Genomic DNA, 19,402 nt, shown 5'->3' with positions numbered 1-19,402 from the left:
GTTGTAGTGTCTGTAACTAGCCCCTCCTCCCCCACTTACTTTCAAATGAGTGTCCTCTAGATGCAGAATAATTAGACATTAGAGCTGGAGGGGACCCGAGACCTGAAGGAATGTTACAGAAAGGGGGAAATACCATCCCCAAGGTATAGGAATTTGGGCAAAATTACCTTGTTTCCCTTCCTGGACACTACCTTCTCCTCTCTCTTCTAACACCCCACCCACCCCGAACTTTTCCTCTGGCTGGGCAATGACTCAAGAAAACAGTCATTTGGTGTTATAACAAACCTGGGGCCTATATGAATTTAGATTAATTCAATTCAACAAACAATTAGCTCATGACCCTCCTGGCTGCTCCCATCTGACAATTCTCAAAAAACTGTACCTCCCTCTGCTACAATCCCTCTTGTCAAGTTTCATTTTTGAGACTTCTTGTCCCCTTAAAGGCTGCCTCAATTTCATTTTTATGCTGCTAAATATATAGGTGCTGGTCGGGGTGAGGGAGGAATCACAGAATTTGACAGCTGGAAAGGACGTCAGGGGCCATCTAGTCCAACCTATACACTGTTGTAACACAGCCAACAAGTGGTCATCCAACGTCTGCTTGCGGACCTCCAAGGAAGGGGAATCCACCACCTCCTGGGGCACATCATTCTGCTACACTGACCCCTGTGCAATGTCCAGCCATTGCCCTTGGTTCTGCCCTTTGGGACCAAACAGAACAAGTCTAATCCTTCCCTTCATGTGACAGCCCCTTAAATACTTAACCATGCTCCTCCCCACCCAGTGACAAGGAGATGAAATAATCAATGTACCACTGCTAGTCACTTTCAACAGAGAGGCTAAAAACAAAGCAGAGTCTTATACACAAAAACATTTATGGCAGCACTTTGTTGTAGGAGCAAAGAATCAGGGGAAATGCAAGTGTTTATCAGTTGGGGAATGGATGAACAAACAAACTGCTGCACGTGAATGTGTTATGTATTGCCATGCTGTAAGAAATGATAAACAGGAAGAATTCAGAAAAAAAACTTGGGCAGTGCGAGCCAAGGGAAAAATACAAGGAGCACAATAATGTCAAGGAAAACTCCACTGAAAGACTTCAGGATTCTGATCGAGGCAGTGACCCAGCATGACGCTGGAGGACCGATGGCATGAAGTCAAGTGGGGCTGGATTTTAGGGATAAAATAAGGCACGCATTTTCAGACACAATCAATGAGTCTATTCCTCTTTGTTTCATTGTGCTCAGTTGTTACAAGGGACGGTTCTGTTGCTATTGTTGCTTGAGGGGGGGTGGCGATAATCCCTGGGAAGTGATCATAGTGTTAAAAAATAAAATATTTTTCTTGAAAGACCTAATGGTTATGTGTCCCCCAGTACCTCACTAATAACTCTGAGTTGGGGAATGCTGTCCTCTTCAGGCAGCTAGTTGGGCAGGTTACCATTCTTGGTAAGATCTTTTGGGAAGCGATGGGATAGGAGAATGTCAAAGATGGTAGTGATAGGGTCTTCTTTTTAATACCCCAAACCAACTGGTGCTTCTTAAAAGTGAGAAAAGGGAGCTCTAGAAAGCACCCAGCCTTTGCTTAGAGACATGAGGTTGGTCCCTTTTAGGTGACACCTGCTATTACCATCAAAGAAATTCAAGAAAATCTAATCCATACTCATTTCTTAAAGACTATGAGTGCGCAAAGCGTGGCATCGGTTCCTGGCAGTTGCCAGTGCATGCCTGCCTTCTTCTCAGATGTAACTGGAAATCATGACTGTCTTTCCAAGCACCTATAGCTCTAAAAGACAAGCAAGGGGGCTCAGCAGTCCTGCCATCACCTGGTCTTTCCACTGTTTGTTTATTATTTACTGCCACCTGCTGGCCAAAGGTATATCTTGCATGCCCCCAGTAGCCTACTCAGAAATGCACAGAGAATGAATTCATATAGAATTGTCTAGGAGGGCCAGGGAATAACAGAAGATGTTCTTTACCTTCCACGATCTGCCTTGGTTATACCCTGAAATTCTCCAAAGAAATTAATCTGACTTTCTGATATACTCAGGCCATAGGTAACAGAAACTCACACTGCTTAACAGTTTAACAAAAATCAAACAATTTTTTAAAAAAATCCCTCTCTATAAAAATACAGAATCAAGATGAGAATTTCTTAGGTATATATATAATTTTTTCCATTTACACGGCCCTTGAACCAATTAAAAGCATATTTAATGGTATTCCCTGAACCTGCTTTTTATAAAGAAGGGCCAATCCTTCCAAACCCCCAAACTTAGGAAATCTCATGTCTCCTCTCTTTGCTAATTCTGCCAAGGCAAAAGGCTTGGAAAAAGCCAAAGAAATCTAGTCCTAGAGTCAAGACCCCCAGGCCTTGTGGAATCCTTGCTAGCATAGCAGATAAGTTCCTGGGATCTCTGCCAGGGACTTTTTTTTTTTCCATTTGGACTGAATAATTGATATCTTTTTGGTTGCTGTTTTTCTGTTTTGCATTTTGTCAATATAAATGAGGCTCGTTCTTATTTAGGAACATTGCCCTACAAATGCTGTGAGATGAGGATGATGCTTTCAATAAGATCATTGAACTGCTGAAGATCTTGCAAAATGGAAGTTTGGATCTTTTCATCCCATTTTAACATAATTAAACGAAGCCTGATTTAATCTCCAGTACACAGAGTAACTTAGGAGGAACATAGGTCAGACGTAAGCAAGATGAACTGAGTTTTTATTTTTAGATTTTGATGCAGTTCCAAATGTAAAATTCCAAAACAGTATTACAGCTGTAGAAGTTTCATGTCTACTGGAAAGGTACAGTGCCAAATTTTTTTAAAAAATGGCTTGAACCTTTCCGGAGGCACAGTTCAAATATCACTCACTGAAGGTGGGAGAAGGGGTGTGGGGGTACTTCAAGTAACTGCCCAACTAACATCTCTACATGGTTAAGTGGGAGAAAAATCTCAAGCTCTATCCAGGACAGCACCCTGAACTAAGAAGGTCTCCAATTTTGGGTTCCATTCTGGTTGCCATTTAAAAGTAGCCATTTAAGACTAACAAATGCATATGAGTGTTCCCATGGTGATGTGAAATGAGCAGCTTTCAAATGGATCTTAAATAAGTGTGAAGCATGCAAGCAGACTTGCTTTTGATTTGGTGAAGTATGAGGGAGGGAGCTGTAGAAACCAGGCACCTGAGATCCGAGGGAAAAGGAGGAAAGAGTGTGAAAGAGTTAGTGACTTGGTATTCCAAGTAAAAAGGCTTCAAATTCATATACATAGATGGAAGAATCCATACATTCCCTCAAGGAAATGCAGAGGCCAGCTCCCTAGCTTCAATGTCTCCTCCCGGCCCTGCAGACATTCTTCAAGCTGCAAGTGGCCTTTTTGTTAATTTGGGACCAGGAAGATCTTGGGCTTGTAGATCTAGAGTTGAAAGGGGTCTTTATAAGCATACTCCATGGCTCTGATGAATAGCCTCCTCTAGAGGAAAGGTTGGTTCACCTGAATTCCTACTGAGTAACTTTTGTGGATGGAGCAAGACATTGCATAGAGCCAAAGCTTGAGATAGGGAGTGAAAGTAGAGGGAAAGAATTGGATTGGTGGACAGAGAGTGGTCCCCAAAGCCAAAAGACCTGGGTTCAAATCCTACCTCTGATGCATACTAGCTGTGTGACCCTGGGCAAGTCACTTAGCGTCTCAGAGCACTAGTCAGCACTCTAAAACTGTAGGTTACACCAAAGGCTGATACCAATGCAGGTAGAAGGAGTTTGCTCAAGTGGAAGTTTTCTATATTAATGAAATAAGAGGTCCAATCCTTATTCCTTATGGCTCTTCTTTTTCCACATACACCATCCCTATCCACATAACCCTAAACCACAATAGCTTCCTTGCTCCTGGAGATGTCAGGCCAGATAATAAATGGCAAATTCTCGTTTTCACTTTTAATAATGGGGAGGCTAATACCTCTCATTTGTTGTTGGGTCATTTCAGTCTGTCTGACTCTTCGTGACCCCGTTTGGGGTTTTCTTGGCAAAGATATTGGAGTAGTTTGCCAGTTCCTTCTCCAGCTCATTTTATAGGTGAGGAACTGAGGCAAACAGGGCTAAGTGACTTGCCCAGGGTCACACGGCTAGTGAAAGTCTGAGGCCAGATTTGAACTCATGAAGATGAGTCTTCCTGATTCCAAGCCCAGTGCTCTATCCACTGGACCATCTAGCTGACCCTAGCTTTCATTTATTATATTCTGATACTAGTGATAGTAAAGTTAGGTTGTATAAATATCCTGCCTACATAATTCAGGCTCAAATTTTTGAATATTATAAGTTACTTTGGTCACAATCGCAAATTCCAAATGTTTAAAGAAATGTTGATAATTGCCCATTCTTCCCTTCCCTTTCTTTTGTAACTTTAATGCTGTACAAAAGATTTTGGCAGTAATTACCTACTATTGTCCTCTACCTTCTAATATGCCAATTCATAAGTTTGTGAAATCACAATACTCCATGTATATTTACTAATCTATGTGTCTGCACTGAGTTTTCTACATAACATCTTCAGTGTCATCTTCCATTCAACAAGATCTTACTATCACTTTTGTATTCTTGAATGGTTCTACAGATGTAAACCCATTTTCAGAAGAGAAACCCCTTTGAATTTCACCTGCCTGGGACATTGTCAGAAGCCAGGGGAGTTTTAAACAAACCAAGAATTAGAAGTCTGAAAAGAGATCTGGAGGGCATCTTGAGGAAGGGCCTGGTGTCATATCTTTGTGCTCTGCCATGGGACTTCCAGGCTGGAGAAGACAGTATTTAGTCCTCTGTAGGCTACCGCCTGTCAAGACCAATTTCATAGCTGAATAGATTGGAATGATATTCTTTCTCCATAGCCACTGTGGCCGTGGAGAAAGAGGGAAGAATTTCCAGGGCATCTCCAATTAAAACAAGGAGAAAACTACATACTCATGGATTATTCACTTCAAAGGACCAAAAGTATGGCCGGTTGTTTCATGAACAAGACAATGGTCAATCGCTGCCTCAGTTTCCCCCAGCCAACGCTGATCTTTTTGATGACCATTCCTAGTAAATCACGATTTGAAGAAGTAAAGAAAGCAACAATAGAAATAGTCCAGTTAAAAGAATAGGAAAAGGACCATCCTGCCATGAAACAAGGACCTTCAGTTCATTAACAGAATTTTCAGCATTTAAAACATGCTGCTACTTTCGACTACCCTGGCCACAGATTTTCTTCAACTTGAAAAAAAAAAGACTCCTACCTATTTTCCATAAAGAAATCTTTGTAGCAATCCCAGTGGAAAAGTCAAAAGTTTGACTTGAAAAAAGAAGCTACTTCAAAAGCATTGTCAAACAGAGGTGAGGGTTTCTTTAAAATGCATAAATTAAAGGGGTGTATGTTAATACACCTATAGGAAACTTTACATTGGGGGTTCTGTCCAGGGGCAGGCAAGAGGATGTGTATCTGCATGTGTTGGGGAGGTGAATAAAATATATATTTAATAAAAGAGCAAATTAATCTGTTTATTACTTACTGTTTGGACTGCCTCTGTGCGTGTGTGTGTGTGTGTGTGTGTGTGTGTGTGTGTGTGTAGAAAAATGAAAGAAAAATGTAGAATTTTCTCAATAATAAAAAGGGAGTTGCACTGCGGGGCCCCTAAAGCTTGTGAAAAATTAAACTCGACGGATTCAAACTGTCCTATTTCCACTTCAAAAGAGAAGAGGCACTGAGCTCTTCCCAACTTATCTTCAAACGCCCAGCACCCTAGAAAGTTTCTTTAAAAAAATAAAGTCTCCTGTTCCCCCAAGCACTGTACCGGTTACTGTATCCACTGTCTCTCCCTCTTCTAATTATACCCATGTGAGTCTATTAATCAACTTGTAAATTATTTAGAGAGTCATGCGCTATCTTCAGCTAGTACAAACACGCTGCATGCAAAGACTTGCTGAAATCGCACAGAGGTCCCTACGGGTCTTCCTCCCGTGTAAGACAGCTTGCAGCTCGCCAATACAGCGCCGTTAAAAAACAAGGAATAACATTCAGCTTTACCTCCTCAGATAGAAAGATTTACTTTGCCTTTCAACTCAGCAACTCTTTGCAAGTTTTTAACAAAAGAGAAAAGCTGGCCTATTGTCGAATCTTTAGTTCGCATTTAGTGATGAGAATATTAATTCACCGTCAGAAATGAAGGCTTTGGCAAAGCGATAATCATTATCGTCCTAGGGGCTGGTCTTTGGGAAATCAAATTTGAAAACCTTCATAATCGTTCAGAGTTAAAATGCTCGTTTGGTTTTTTGATTGCTAGACTTGTAGCACTGGTGGAAATTAGGATATCCATTTCCCTTCACCACATTCGCCCCCCCCCTTTTGTGGGTGTGCCACATCATTAGGGACCCCTCTGATTGGAAATATCTAATAAATATAGGAGGAGGGAAGATATCTATTCTGGTTCACCTCCGAGGGATTTGAAACAGCGACATAGATCTGTTGATCTATTTTTCCATCTATCTTCTATGTGCATCGGGATCTGCATTTTAATGAGAAAAGCCATTATAGCAACTAAACAGCTGTTTTCCCAACCAAAAATAAGTATGTCTCTACAATATTCTCAGAGGAATTCAGAGATTTTTGTGATTGCCTTCCTTTGGATGAGGGTAGGGGGTGAGGGATGAATATGGGGGATGTGAGGAGGTTTGGACTAAAGACTTGTTGCAACCTGGCAAGAACAAAAACAAAACAAACAAACAAACAAAACTCAACAAACCTGTTTTGCAAGGGTATGAACATGTTGATGTTGTCTCCTGCTCAGCTCTTGGAGAAATAGATAATCTGTGAAAAGCCAGAGCCTAACTCAGAAATTCCTGGCTAGATGAATTCGGGCATTCTCCTGACCTTACTGTTTCAACAAGTTTGAAAGTATTCCTCTCATTAATAAAGACAAACATCTCACACACTCAGAGCAAAGACTTCAACCAAGAAGGACAAGATATGCCTTTGGCTGTTTTTAATATCTTCCCTGGGCAGCCACTCTCCAGAGATAGTCAAGCAAAGTGAGGAAGAGAAAACAATTACCACCGTTCTCAATGGAAGGTAACCTTTCTGAGCTAAAGAAAGGTTGAGGTGCAGCTAATTGGACTCAGAAATTTGAAGGTAGGGCTCCTACCTCCTAACAGGGTCTGGACCACAATTTATGGGTGAAACTCCTTGACTGTAAACTAGACTCATATCAAGGGACAGTGGATTTCTTTACGGTGTGGTGACCACAGTGTGATCTGGTAGATTATGTTGGCTTTTATACTCAGTACAAATAGAGAAAAAGAATTTTATGATTCAAGCCTTCACTCTCCCCTAGGAAAAGTGGAGTTAGGAACACAACACCCTAAAAGCAGCTGAAAGTAGAGCTCAGAAATGGCAAACAGAGCAAATGTTTGAGATGAGAAGATGAGTAGGACTCGATGACTAGGACATTATCTCCACTTCCAAGAATGGGAAAATACCAACTTGTGATATCAATAGTCCAGACTTGCTAGGAACCTATCAATGCCAGGAGCTTAATTTTAAGTGACACATAAACTGCTGAGTACTTAATTCTACCGAACACCTGGAGTTGGTATTAACTCTGCACTCTACCACTGTACAAGTGACAGAGATGTACAGCAATGAAAATTGCATGATTTAAGACTTAATACCATTATTCATATGCAGACCAAACACCTATCGACTTTAATGGGGATTGTCTGCATAAAGAGCATGTGCTTAAAGCCTTGGGGAATAAATTTGCTATTCAATCTGCAGCTATAGTCAGAATGAGTTTAGGAGGTCAGACCTATATATTTCAAAGTCTAGGACACACATACTCAGGAAAAGAAAAAAAAAACCCAACCATCCTTCAAACACTTTATCCACGCTGCTGTAGGTCCCATAACAGAAGATTTAAGACGAGGTTAAGGTAGGACCTTAGAGTCTTCTTGCCAAATAAACATGAAAACATGGGTAAGTGGTACAGTAATTAGTTTTTTAGTTGATACTAAGTTGGGAGGTATTGGCAATACCTATGAAGACTAAAAAAAGAAAAGTAAGCAAGACAAAAGAGGTCAGAAGAGGGTTATAACATTATGAGACCAAAACTGGAGGGGAAAGTAACAAATCTTTCTAAGGAGAATGATGAGACAACTGGTTCTATTCAGTAGCGGAAAAGATAATGATTATGGTGATGGTGGTGATGATGATTTTATATCTATATACACACACAAATATGCATGTATGTATATATACATACATTACAAAAATCAAGACTTTGTCTTCAGAGATGAGCTCTCAAAAGTTTATTCACTTAAATCATATAATCCTATGAGACCAGAGCTAGATGAGACCTTAGAAAATAGACTTATAAGAGGGGCAGCTAGTTAGTGCAGTGGATAGAGCTCTGACCTTGGAGTCAGCAGATCCCAAGTTCAAATCCAGCCTCAGACACTTAACACTTACTAGCTGTGTGACCCTGGGCAAGTCACTTAACTCTAATCGCCTCACCAAAAAAAAAAAAGACTTATAAGAACACAGAATATAACAGTATCATTTATTCACTCAACAAATATTAAATGTATTGTATTTATCTTGTTCACAGCATTGTGCTAGCTGTTATAAAAGTTTAGATAATGTACAATCTCTATCCTTATGCATAGGGTCTATAAGGGAGATAAGACACGGTACCCAAATAACTATAATATACAATAATGCAAAATAAGTTTTCCATTCAATAATGCAAAACAAAGTCTGAGGGGGAAGGCTGTTACCAATGGGAACAATCAGAAAAGACTTCATGGAGAAAAGTAGCACTTCACTTGGGCTTTAAAGAATGGTTAGGAACTCAGCAGTTGAAGAAGAATGTAGAATATATTCTAGGCCTAGAACAGCACGAACAAAAGGCACAGAGGCCAAAGAACAGCGAGGAATGTTTGGGGACAGAAAGTGATCCAGTATAGGATTAGGGTAGAGAACTTGGAAGGCCATACTATGAGATAAAATTGGAAAGGTGACACGTTGTGGAGACCCTTGAACTTGAATGCCACACAAAGGACTTTGCACTTTCCTCAGTGAGCAACAAGGAGCTATTACAGGTTTTAGAGCAGAGGAGTGAAGTGGAGAGATCTATAAGTAAAGGAGATTATCTCCAAAGTAGTATGAAAAATGGATTGGAAGGGGGAAGACAGTGGAGGCGGAAAGACCTGTAAGGTCCTGTGAGGGTCCATATGAGTGTTAATGAGGGCCTGTACGAGTGATGGCAGTGGAAAGAGAGGAGGGTTTGGATGTGAGCCGCATTTCAGAAAGGTGTGATGTGTACTAGTGATATCAAACTCAAATAGAAATTGGGGCCACTAAATCTTGCCTAAGCATCCTTGCAGGCCTCAGAGTGACTTTGTTTGAAAATGTGATGTTATCTGCATTTTCATGTATTTTTATTTTGCTAAATGTTCCCCAATTACGCGTTAATCTGGTTCAGGAGGTACTTGGTAGTATTACGGGATGCATGCAGCCCTTTGGCCAAGTTTTTGACACCTCTGGTCTACGAGACTGGGGAACGGGTTGTTTATGATAGTGAAGAGAGAGGGAACAGTCAAAGGTGACTCTCAAGGTTTTAAACATGGCAGAACAGGTGAACATTACTCTAGGAGAAAAAAATTGTGAAGTCAGAAAGAGGAGCAAGTTAGCAAGTCGGAGCGCTAGAAAAGAAGGTCAGTTGGACAATGTTAGAGCATAAACCATATAACGTTGCACAATAGAACATGGAGTGTTAAAAGCCAAATAGACCTTTGCAATTCCCTAGTTCAGAGATTCTTAAACTAAGGTCTGTGAACTTGTTGTTTGTTTTTTAAATACCACGATAACCATATTTCAATATCATTGGTTTCTTTTATAATCCTATGTATTTCATTTTATTCATTTAAAAACATTATTTTGAGAAGGGTTTATTGTTGTTGTTGTTCAGTCATGGCTGACTCTTTGTGACCTCATAGACCAATACTGTCCATAGGGTTTTCTTGGCAAAAATACCAAAGTGGTTTGACATTGTCTTCTCCAGTGGATTAAAGCCAATAGAGGTTAAGTGACTTGTCCAGGGTCACAAAGCTAGTGCCTGAGCCTGAATCTGAACTCAGGTCTTCCAGACTCCAGGTCTAGAGCTCTATCTACTGAGCCACTTAGACACAACCTTACCATGACACCCAGAAAAGCTTAAGAATCACACATGATACATACCACTTGGGGCTTAGTCTTGGACCCCACTTATTTCACAGACAAAGGAGCAATTCTAGAGAGGTCGAGTAATTTAATCAAGTTCACACAGATAATTGAAGGCAAAACTAGGACTAGAATCCAGGTCTCTTAAGACTCCCAGACTCTGGTATAGAGTAATCTAGAAAAAAACTAGAGAGTAGAGATATCAAAAGAGGCTGTGGTAGCAGGGAACAAAAATTTAAATATAAACATATGTAGTAGGATGTAGGAGACAGCCTTACTGTCATCAGGCCAGCGTCCTTTGCCAGTGGCAGGAAAAAGAGACGTTAGTCCTGGGACGGGGTGGAGAACTCAGCCTTGGAAGGGAATGAAACCAAATGGGTAAGTCCAGGTGAATTCACAGACCTAGAGCTGGAAGGGACCTTAGAGGCCATCTAATCCAACGCACCAGGTTTACAGGTGGGAAAACTAAAGCCCAGGTGGGTTAAGTGACTTGTGCAAGGTTACACAGGGAATAATCATAGAAGTCAGGATTTGAATCCACTGCACCACACAAGCACCTACTATGAACAAGGCACAGACAAAATCCAAAGCGACCTCGTCCGATAGCAATTTAGTCTCTCTTGGAAGATACAACTTGGATACAAGTAAGTATGGCACAAGAGAAATGAAGAAGAGGAAAGAACTACTAACAGGGGAGATGATCGGGAGGCTTTGCACAGGAGGTGGCAGCTGCATGGCGCTGTGAAGGAAGATAAGATTTCTGAATTACCACACTCAGTCCTCATTCCTACTGTCAGTTCTAGATCTGAAAGCACATTAGCAATTTAAAACAATGGTTGAGCAATCTCTTAACACAAGGCAGGGTTCAGGATTCTAGAGTTTAAAAAAGTCCATGATGTAAAGGGATTGCCTTGATGCTTTCCCCCCAAGTCCCTTCATCCCACAGTGGCAGCTAAAGAGAATTCATATGGGCCATATGACTGGGATTTTAGGAGAGAAGACTTTGGCGACTTCTCATCATCTAATGTGAGATGACCCTCAGTGATGCCATGGAAGAAAAAAGGGAGAAATGAGTCATGTGGAGAGGGAAATCTACTCTGTGACCTTGGGCAAGTCACTTCCCCACCTCAGGCTTCAGTTTCTTCCTCTGTAAGATGACAGAATTGAACCAGATGGTGTCTAAGGTCCCTTCCAACACTCTATATTCTAACCTGGTGCACAGCTCTAGCATTGTGATAACTAGGATCCATCAAATGTCTAGGAAGCTTGAAATGAACATGTAGCACGATCCATGAGAATGACTTAATTTTTCTATTTTTCCCATAAGCTAGCAGAGTAGTCTATGCATAGTAAATACTTAACAAATGTACATTTAAGAAAGAAGTAAATTGAATATTATGGAACAATGAATGAATCAGTGAACTTGGGTAGTAACTCAGGTTACTTACAGCAAGTACTCTACCTCAGTAATGTTGTAGTTGGTTAAATAGGTCAGCAGTTTTCAGTCTGACTTTCTCTTCAAAACTAAATTCTATTGAGGATTGTTTTCAACTTTCTTCCTGACTTAAATGGTAACAGAAAAGTTTCATGCCAAACGGATATTTTTCCCTCTCCCTCTCTTCTCAGCACATAAACCTTTTTAGTTTTCTCAAAGGCTTTTGTGAGGGCCACTAATGAGATCATGTTAGTATTTACTAATGTAAATTCATTCTTTGTTATTCCTTTGAGAGGAGGATTAGTGAAATGACAGAATGTATTGCAACTGTTACTGAGCTATGATAGTCGTAGTTTTGGTATCTTTAATTTTGTGGAGATGTACGGTTGCAATAAACAAGCTTGGGGGCACATTTTTAGCATAGAACACAAGGGCTGAGATTACCTGATTGCTACTAACATTTATGGAAAATGTTTCTTCGTGTTTCATTTAAAAAAAAAATACTATCCAACTGAAGCTCAAGTTGAAAGAACTACTCTGGATTTGCTTTGGAGAAAATTCAAGGAATCATGGGATTCCAAGACCAAAAGAGGTCCTCCTCCTCTCCCTTTTAAAGGTAAAGAAACTGAGCTTCAGAAAATTCAAGCAACTGGCTAAAGGTCACAGAGTTTGGCAGAGATGGAACTCGAACCTAAATTTCATGGTGATGATGATGACTAGCATTCATATAGTACTTCAATGTTTGCAAAGCACTTAACATTTGCTATCTCATTACAGATGAGGAAACTGAGGAGGAGAGTGGTTAAGTGACTTGACCAGGATCATATAGCTATAAATGTTTAAAGCAGGATTTGAAATCAGGTCTATTTGACTCTAAACTTAACAACCTTGGCACCACCTGACTGCCTCCAAGTTCACTTGATACCAAGTCCAATGCTCCCCCTCGCTTCCTCAAACCAAAGTAGTACATGTTTATTCTCCTTTAAAACAAGACATTTTGCTAAGACTAATCTATAAAAAGGGAGTAACTGGCAAATGGATTGATAATATAGAACAGAGGTTGAGTTACCAGTATTTCTACAAAGAGGTTCACAGCGCCCACTAAAATTAAGCAATGTATTTTGGCAATAGCATCAGGGAGGGAGGTATGATGTTTTCTTAAGTCATTGTGGCAATGAATGCAGTTTAGGGAGCTGTCTCCAAATAGTCCCATGGAACCAACTTTTAATTCATACTCCTATCTTGACTTCACCTTCCGTAGGTCATAACTTAGAAGATCATCTCTCAGGTTCAACAGCAGCACCAGCCAGCCCACACACCATTTTTCTCCTTACAATTTGCCTGCTCGTTGCAACCACCTTACAGTGTCCTTTCCTGGGTCAAATCAAAGGTTTTTTTAGATTTAAAATGACCCACTTACTTAAGAGAGAGGGGAAAAAAGTCAACTAACCACATCAGTAAGACTGAGGATTAAAAACCCCATGAGACCACAGGTTTTTCAAGGTCCGTAACGTCAGCAACTTACATACGGACGTTGACGTCTTTCATATCTCAATCATCACTCTACTGGCCTCACTGACGCTCTAAGGGTTTGAGAACTAGTGGCTGCTAATTTATCTCTTTTCTAAGAACTACGAGATAGACTATGAAATATACATGTGTAAAATAATTTGCTATTCAGGGATGTAAAGATCTACAAGTATGCAAGATGGGAGAGGAGGGAACAAGCTTTTGTTAAGTGCCTACTATATGCCAGGCACTATCTTAAGCATTTTACTAATAATACCATCTCATCTGATCCTCACAACAACCCTGAGAGTTGGTGCTGTTATGATCCCAATTTTACAGCTAAGGAAACCAAGGCAGACAAAAGTTAAGTGATTTGTCCACGGTCACATGGCTACTCAGCATCTGAGACCAAGTCTGAACTCAAGTCTTCCTGACTCTAGGCCCAGTGCTCTATCTATTGAACTGCTTAAATGCCTCATTGAAGTAAGACTTAAAAGTTTACCTCAGCTGTAAGGTTCTCATATTTAGCCTGAGACTGTCTTTCACATCCCAGTTGCTACAGCATTTCCTCCTGAATAGGTGTGAGATACTTTGATATCATCCAGTTTGCCTGCGGTACACTGTGCAAAGGGTGAAATGATACTCAAAAGGTAGGTTGGCAAAGGCCTTAAATGCCAACCTAAGGAGTTGGTATTTTGTCCTCTAGGCAATGGAGAGCCACTAATGGTTGGTTTTTCAATGCTGGAGTGACACCATGAGGCCTATACATTCTAATGTCTTTTGGCAACTGTGTGAAGGTATCCCTGCAGGGGCAAGAGGTAGCCTCAACCTTCAGGGCCAGTTTGCTTCAGTTGCTTGCATATGTTTTATTATCCCATATAAAAAGCTAAGCTTCTTCCATGTCACTTTGTAGTTTTCAGTCTTGCTACTAAAGGAATGAGAAATCAATCTATACCTCGGAATAAAATTAAGAAAAACAACCAAATGTGGAGGGCTGTGTTCGGCAATGAACATCTTTGCTAGATAAACACCAGAATGGGGAAGACAACACGACATAAGAGAGATGAAATGTAACAGGGAGAGGCTTGGGAAGAACTACTAGGTGGGGACTGCGTAGAACAGTCAAATAAATTGTGGAAAGGAGAATGATGTCTATCTGGACTGATGCTTCAAGGTTATTCCAAGACAATATCCTATGAGTGACTATCTCTGGAAAGGAGAATCAAGATGAAAGGAAAGACAAGAAATCATACTATTTCTTTGGTTCCATGGATTATTTGGAACATGATCCCTAAACCACTTTCATGTTCAGGGTGACTTGAGAAAATATCCTACCCTGCACCTTTTTGTGGTTATCTCAAAAAGCACATCATGTAATTTCAGAGAATCCTATTTTCTCTCTGTGAAACTCATCCTGGAACCTGGAATCTCCAGCAAAGAAAGGCTCTTTAGGCTTTTCTGTTAACCCAAAGCTTTCTTTGGGCCAAAGTACAAATTAGCAGAAATATCTCTGTTCTTAGAGAACTTTTTTGAGTAGTGAAAGAATAAAAAGGCAGCCCATTTTCAGAAATTTGCAATGTTAGTTATTCTATCTGGCAAAAAGAGAAAGAGAAAGAGAGAGAGAGAAAGAAATCTCATCAAAAAAATTAGTAGACTGAGATTTACAAGTTATTTTTCATACGGACATTATTTTCCTGCAACACTTTTTCCTTTCAGCAAAAATTTATCACCCTCAGTGGATAGAGCACCGGCCCTGAAGTCAGGAGGACCTGAGCTCAAATCTAGCCTCAGACCAAACACTTGACACTTACTAGCTGTATGACCATGGGCAAGTCACTTAACCCCAGTTGCCTAATTTAAAAAAAAAAATAATAATAATAAATGTATCCCCATCATTAACCTAAGCTCATATTAAAAAACATACAGAAAACATCTCTCTACAACATCCCCAACAAGTAATCATCCAGCTTTTGCTTCAATTTAATAATAATGATGATGATGATAATAATAATAAGCTTCCATATAGCCCACTGAGGTTTATAAAGTGCTTTACAGATGTCTCATTTTGTGCTCCCAACAACCCTGGAAGGCAAATGTTTTTATCATCTTCATTTTACAGATGAGGAAATTGAGGCAGAGAGAGGTTATGTGACTTGTTTAAGGTCACATAGCTAGTAAGTGTCTGAGGTAGGATTTGAACTCAGGTCCTTCTGCATCTTAAGTCCAATGCTGTATCCACTGTATCACTTAATTGACTCTTTAAGATGAGAACTTCCTCAGCTAGTCCATTCCACTTTTGGACAACTTAAATTTTTAAAAAGCTTTTCTTTACACTAAGCCCCAAGTTTTGCTTTATGCGATTTACACCTTGATAATTCAAGCTACTGAATCATAATACACTTAGTTTTCATTACCCAAACTACAAGAATAGAAAAACTAGAATAAAATCTTGGACATCGGCAGACTCTGTCAGATTTCTTGCCACAAAAAATAAATACTTCTTGCTTCATAGTTATGAGAAACTTTACTTCCACTTTTCACAACAGAGAAAACACATAAATTATCTAGCAGTTCTTAATCTCAAGTTAACAGTGGCCATCCCTTTCGGGGAGCATGTCTGGTATCACATGTATTAGCTCTAGAGTTAGGCCCCTTCAGGCAGTGACATATTTCTAGTGGACTCCTAGATAGAAGGCATGTCAAACTGGAAGCCTCCATATTGGTCTCCACGTGCCTCCTTTCTCCCACCCTCCATGATGAGGGGAGAAGGAAGAGAAATCCATCAAAAAGGACAGACTTTGAACGGTAAGAGTTATCCATTCAGCAGACTACAGAGGGAGAGACAATTCTTCAGTTTCCTCTTCCTCTCTTCTGAATATGCAGCTTGGGACTCTGACAGCTATCCCTTGGGCTTCCTCAGAAGAAGGAAGTGGATTTCTTCTTATTCTCTCAGCATCTAGAGAGCATGCACTTGTTTAGGTGAACCTGAGACTGGATCTCAAGGTTTTAGCAGCCTGTTGTGCTCTGTGGGTTTTTTTTTCCTGAGCACAGGTGACCAAACAGTGATATTAAGAGAGGAATTTTTTAACCCAATGGCTCCTTTGGGAGTTTTGGAAATCCTGGATTCTGCATTTGGTACCAGCTGCCCTGTGGGAAGTGTTCCTTGTAGCTACTACAATGCTTCTTGGAGAAAAAGATGTCCACTGAGAGGAGAATGAGGCAAAGCCACACCTTAGCTTGTCAAAAGATAAAGATGTTTTTAAAAATTGTTTAGATAGTTTTAGACAGTTCAGAGCTGAGGTGAAATGCCTGTTCCTGTGTTAAGTATTTGTATGATGCTTTAAGGATTTATCAGTGCACGGTTATGAGTCTTTTGTGTGTTAAGCATTTCTTTTCTGGTAGAGGAATTAAATAGCTGTCCTATACCTGATCAATCTACTTTGTCTATGAGTCTCTTTTTAGAAAGGAACCTGTAAATCCCTCTTGGGATATGAGCCAAACCTAAGCTTTGCTGAAAGTGTTGTTCTCCAGAGTTCTATTCTAGGATGAGGGGGCATAACAAGCCAGAAAATTTGAGAAGAACCTTCCTTGTCTTCTGCGGGAGGAGTTATAATCCCCACCAAGACTGACCCTGGTCTATCTAACCCCATGGGCCACTGCGTCTGTTACACTAAATGTCATAGCTCTTGAGGAGAGTTTGAGTGATCGTTTTACTCCCTCTGCCTTTAGGAAAATGAATATCTAATCTACCTAAAACAGATAGTCAAAAATCAAATTTCAAGTTCATAAAGGAAAACGAGTTTTAAAAATCTGTTTGAAATAGGGAGATAGCTCTCTTCCACCATTACAATCTAAGTGTGTTATGGAAGAAAGATTATTAGAGTAGGAGTTAAGAGTCCTGGGGTCTAGGACAAACTCTGCCACTACTAACTCACTCAATTTTGGGCAATTTCCTTCCATTCTTTGGACCTCCATTTCCCTGTGAGTAAAATGAGGGGCACTGGCTTAAATAATCTTTAAGGTCCTTTCTGGTTCTAAATTCTGAATGACATGTTAGGAACGATCAACACTACTGCATAGCAGGTCAGTATCCATAAACTTGCCTCAGTTGGGGATCAGTCTTAAATACATACAGAAGCTACTCATGAGTAAAGCAAATGAATCTTTGCTTATAAAAAGGTTCATCTTTAACTCACCTGGATATTGTTCCCCATTGTAAACCCCCAGAGTATCAGAGATTTTCCACCCTGGATTGTTTCTAATCAGAACTTGTAACCCTTTGGTGGTTAGCAGGTAATAGGACCTACCTTGCATTTCCTGTTCAAAAAATGGCCGGATGTATTCTCCAATATTTGAGTTGCTTGCAAGTGCTTCTTTCAGCAGGTGCCCACAGCAGACTGAGGGAAGAGAGGAACAGAAAGACATAGGTTAAATTTTAAATAAAATGGGAGGAAGAGAAAAATAAGCCCCAAAGCTGCTTGGTAAAAAAAGGTCACTGTGGACAGAAAAAAATAAAAGGGCTTTTCTCATATGAGAGTATGGCCAAGCAAAAACAAATGTCATACAGAAACTGAGCAGCAAAGGCTGTGGAATGAAAAAGAATGCATTTGGTGAAGAACATATTAAAAATGGAAGGCAAGAGAAAAGACACTAATAAGATATGTCACCAAAACAGGAAATCCAGGAGGGCCTAGTTTCAACTTTCAATTTGATACTCTCTGACTTGTTGGGAACAAACAACATCCAGGAAATGAGTAAGCACAATTTTGAATGATGGGTCCCAAATTGTGTTAATGATGCTATTACGTAGGAACTGTTAAGTGCATAAGAGCCAGGATCCATCAACTGTTGGTCATAGGGATGACCTTTTCTATCGGCAAATCACTTCTACGTCAGGGTGGTCCCTGGTGAGTCATTTTCAAAATATGGCGAATGTGGTCATGTTTACACTGTTTGTTAACATTTAAAGGCATGATACCATCTTTAGAAGCAGTGCTTCCTATTAATAACAAAGGTCATTTGGTTATTAAGCCACGCAACTCAATTTTCACATCAGTTGTTATATGCGTAAGCCAAACCTTCTTCTTACCTTTGCCACTCATGCCTTTTTCAACCTGAGCCTGAAGCAGATAGTACTAATGAAATTACATGCAAAAATTGAGGATTTCTTTACCAACAGAATTAGTTACCCATTATTTTGTTCATCATGAGTATGTACTGATAACAATTCTGTCCAAAGCAATCGCATTACAACTAACTTACTGTAACAGTAATAAAAAGGACGCTTCAGCATCATATTTCATCATAAAGATTCTGGAAGTTTGGAGGGAAAAAATAAAATGATATTTGTAATGAAGAAAAGAGAGGTCAAGTAACTTTGTTATTGTTATTATTGTTATTGGCCGTAGGATTTCATAAAAGAAGGCTGTGTGATATAGTTGGATGAGTATCAAGTTAGGGGTTCAGAGACCTGAGCTCCATCACTAAGGGTCATGAAGTTGGGTAAGCTTCATAAGTCAGCTTCCCAGTCTTTCAAGTGGGAAAGTTGAAATAGATGATCTTTAAAGTCCCTTCCAGCTATAAAAGTCTATATATCTGTGTGACCCTAGGCAAGTCACTTAACCCTGTTTACCTCAGTTTCCTCATCTGTAAAATGAGCTGGAAAAAGAAATGGCAAACCACTCCAGTATCTTTGCCAAGAAAACCCCAAATGGGGTCATGAAGAGTCTGACATGACTGAAATGACCCCAAAACAACAACCCATACAATAATAAATATTAACTGTTCAAATATTAGAAGCAGTGTCTACAGAAGACTTTCAAGCTTTATCTACTCCATCTCCCCATTTCTGGAGCCTGATATGAGGTTCTATAGACAGTAGTCACTCAATATGTCTAGACTGACTGGCAGAGTTTGGTCTTGTTGATTTCCTTACTTTTTAAGGAAATGATGAAAAGTGTGGTTTGGTAGTTAATAAGTGTGTATATGGAGACAAAGCAAAGGCTGGCACAAAAGACAAAGCTTTTGCCCCTTAAGACACAGAAAAAATCCTTTTAGCTTGCTATAGCAACTCTGTATCTCAGCAGAGAAATTCTGTAAATGTGTTAGCTACCTGCCCAAATCTTAGCTAGCTGAACTGAACTTACTTATGTTGTCTTAAATTGATCAAGGACATCTCTGTAGATTATAAAATTATAGATGCAAATCCTCAGTTG

The 19,402-nt window shown here is 40.0% G+C and overlaps 1 protein-coding gene across 4 annotated transcripts in view; it reads right to left on the bottom strand.

Annotated features, from left to right (window-relative positions):
• AK8 (adenylate kinase 8) overlaps window positions 1-19,402 on the bottom strand; it is a 156,722-nt gene that overhangs the window by 66,067 nt on the left and 71,253 nt on the right. For all 4 annotated transcript variants that reach the window (XM_020973470.2, XM_020973469.2, XM_020973468.2 and 1 more), the window contains one exon: window positions 17,495-17,584. In XM_020973470.2, the coding sequence (XP_020829129.1) occupies window positions 17,495-17,584 (90 nt within the window). The remainder of the gene's footprint in view (window positions 1-17,494; window positions 17,585-19,402) is intronic.

Source organism: Phascolarctos cinereus, unplaced genomic scaffold (genome assembly GCF_003287225.1).
Source record: "Phascolarctos cinereus isolate Bilbo 61053 unplaced genomic scaffold, phaCin_HiC Scaffold_2;HRSCAF=192, whole genome shotgun sequence".
Taxonomy (NCBI): domain Eukaryota; kingdom Metazoa; phylum Chordata; class Mammalia; order Diprotodontia; family Phascolarctidae; genus Phascolarctos; species Phascolarctos cinereus.
The sequence above is the reverse complement of the archived record's forward strand: the minus strand, read 5'-3'. Positions and strand labels throughout refer to the sequence as shown.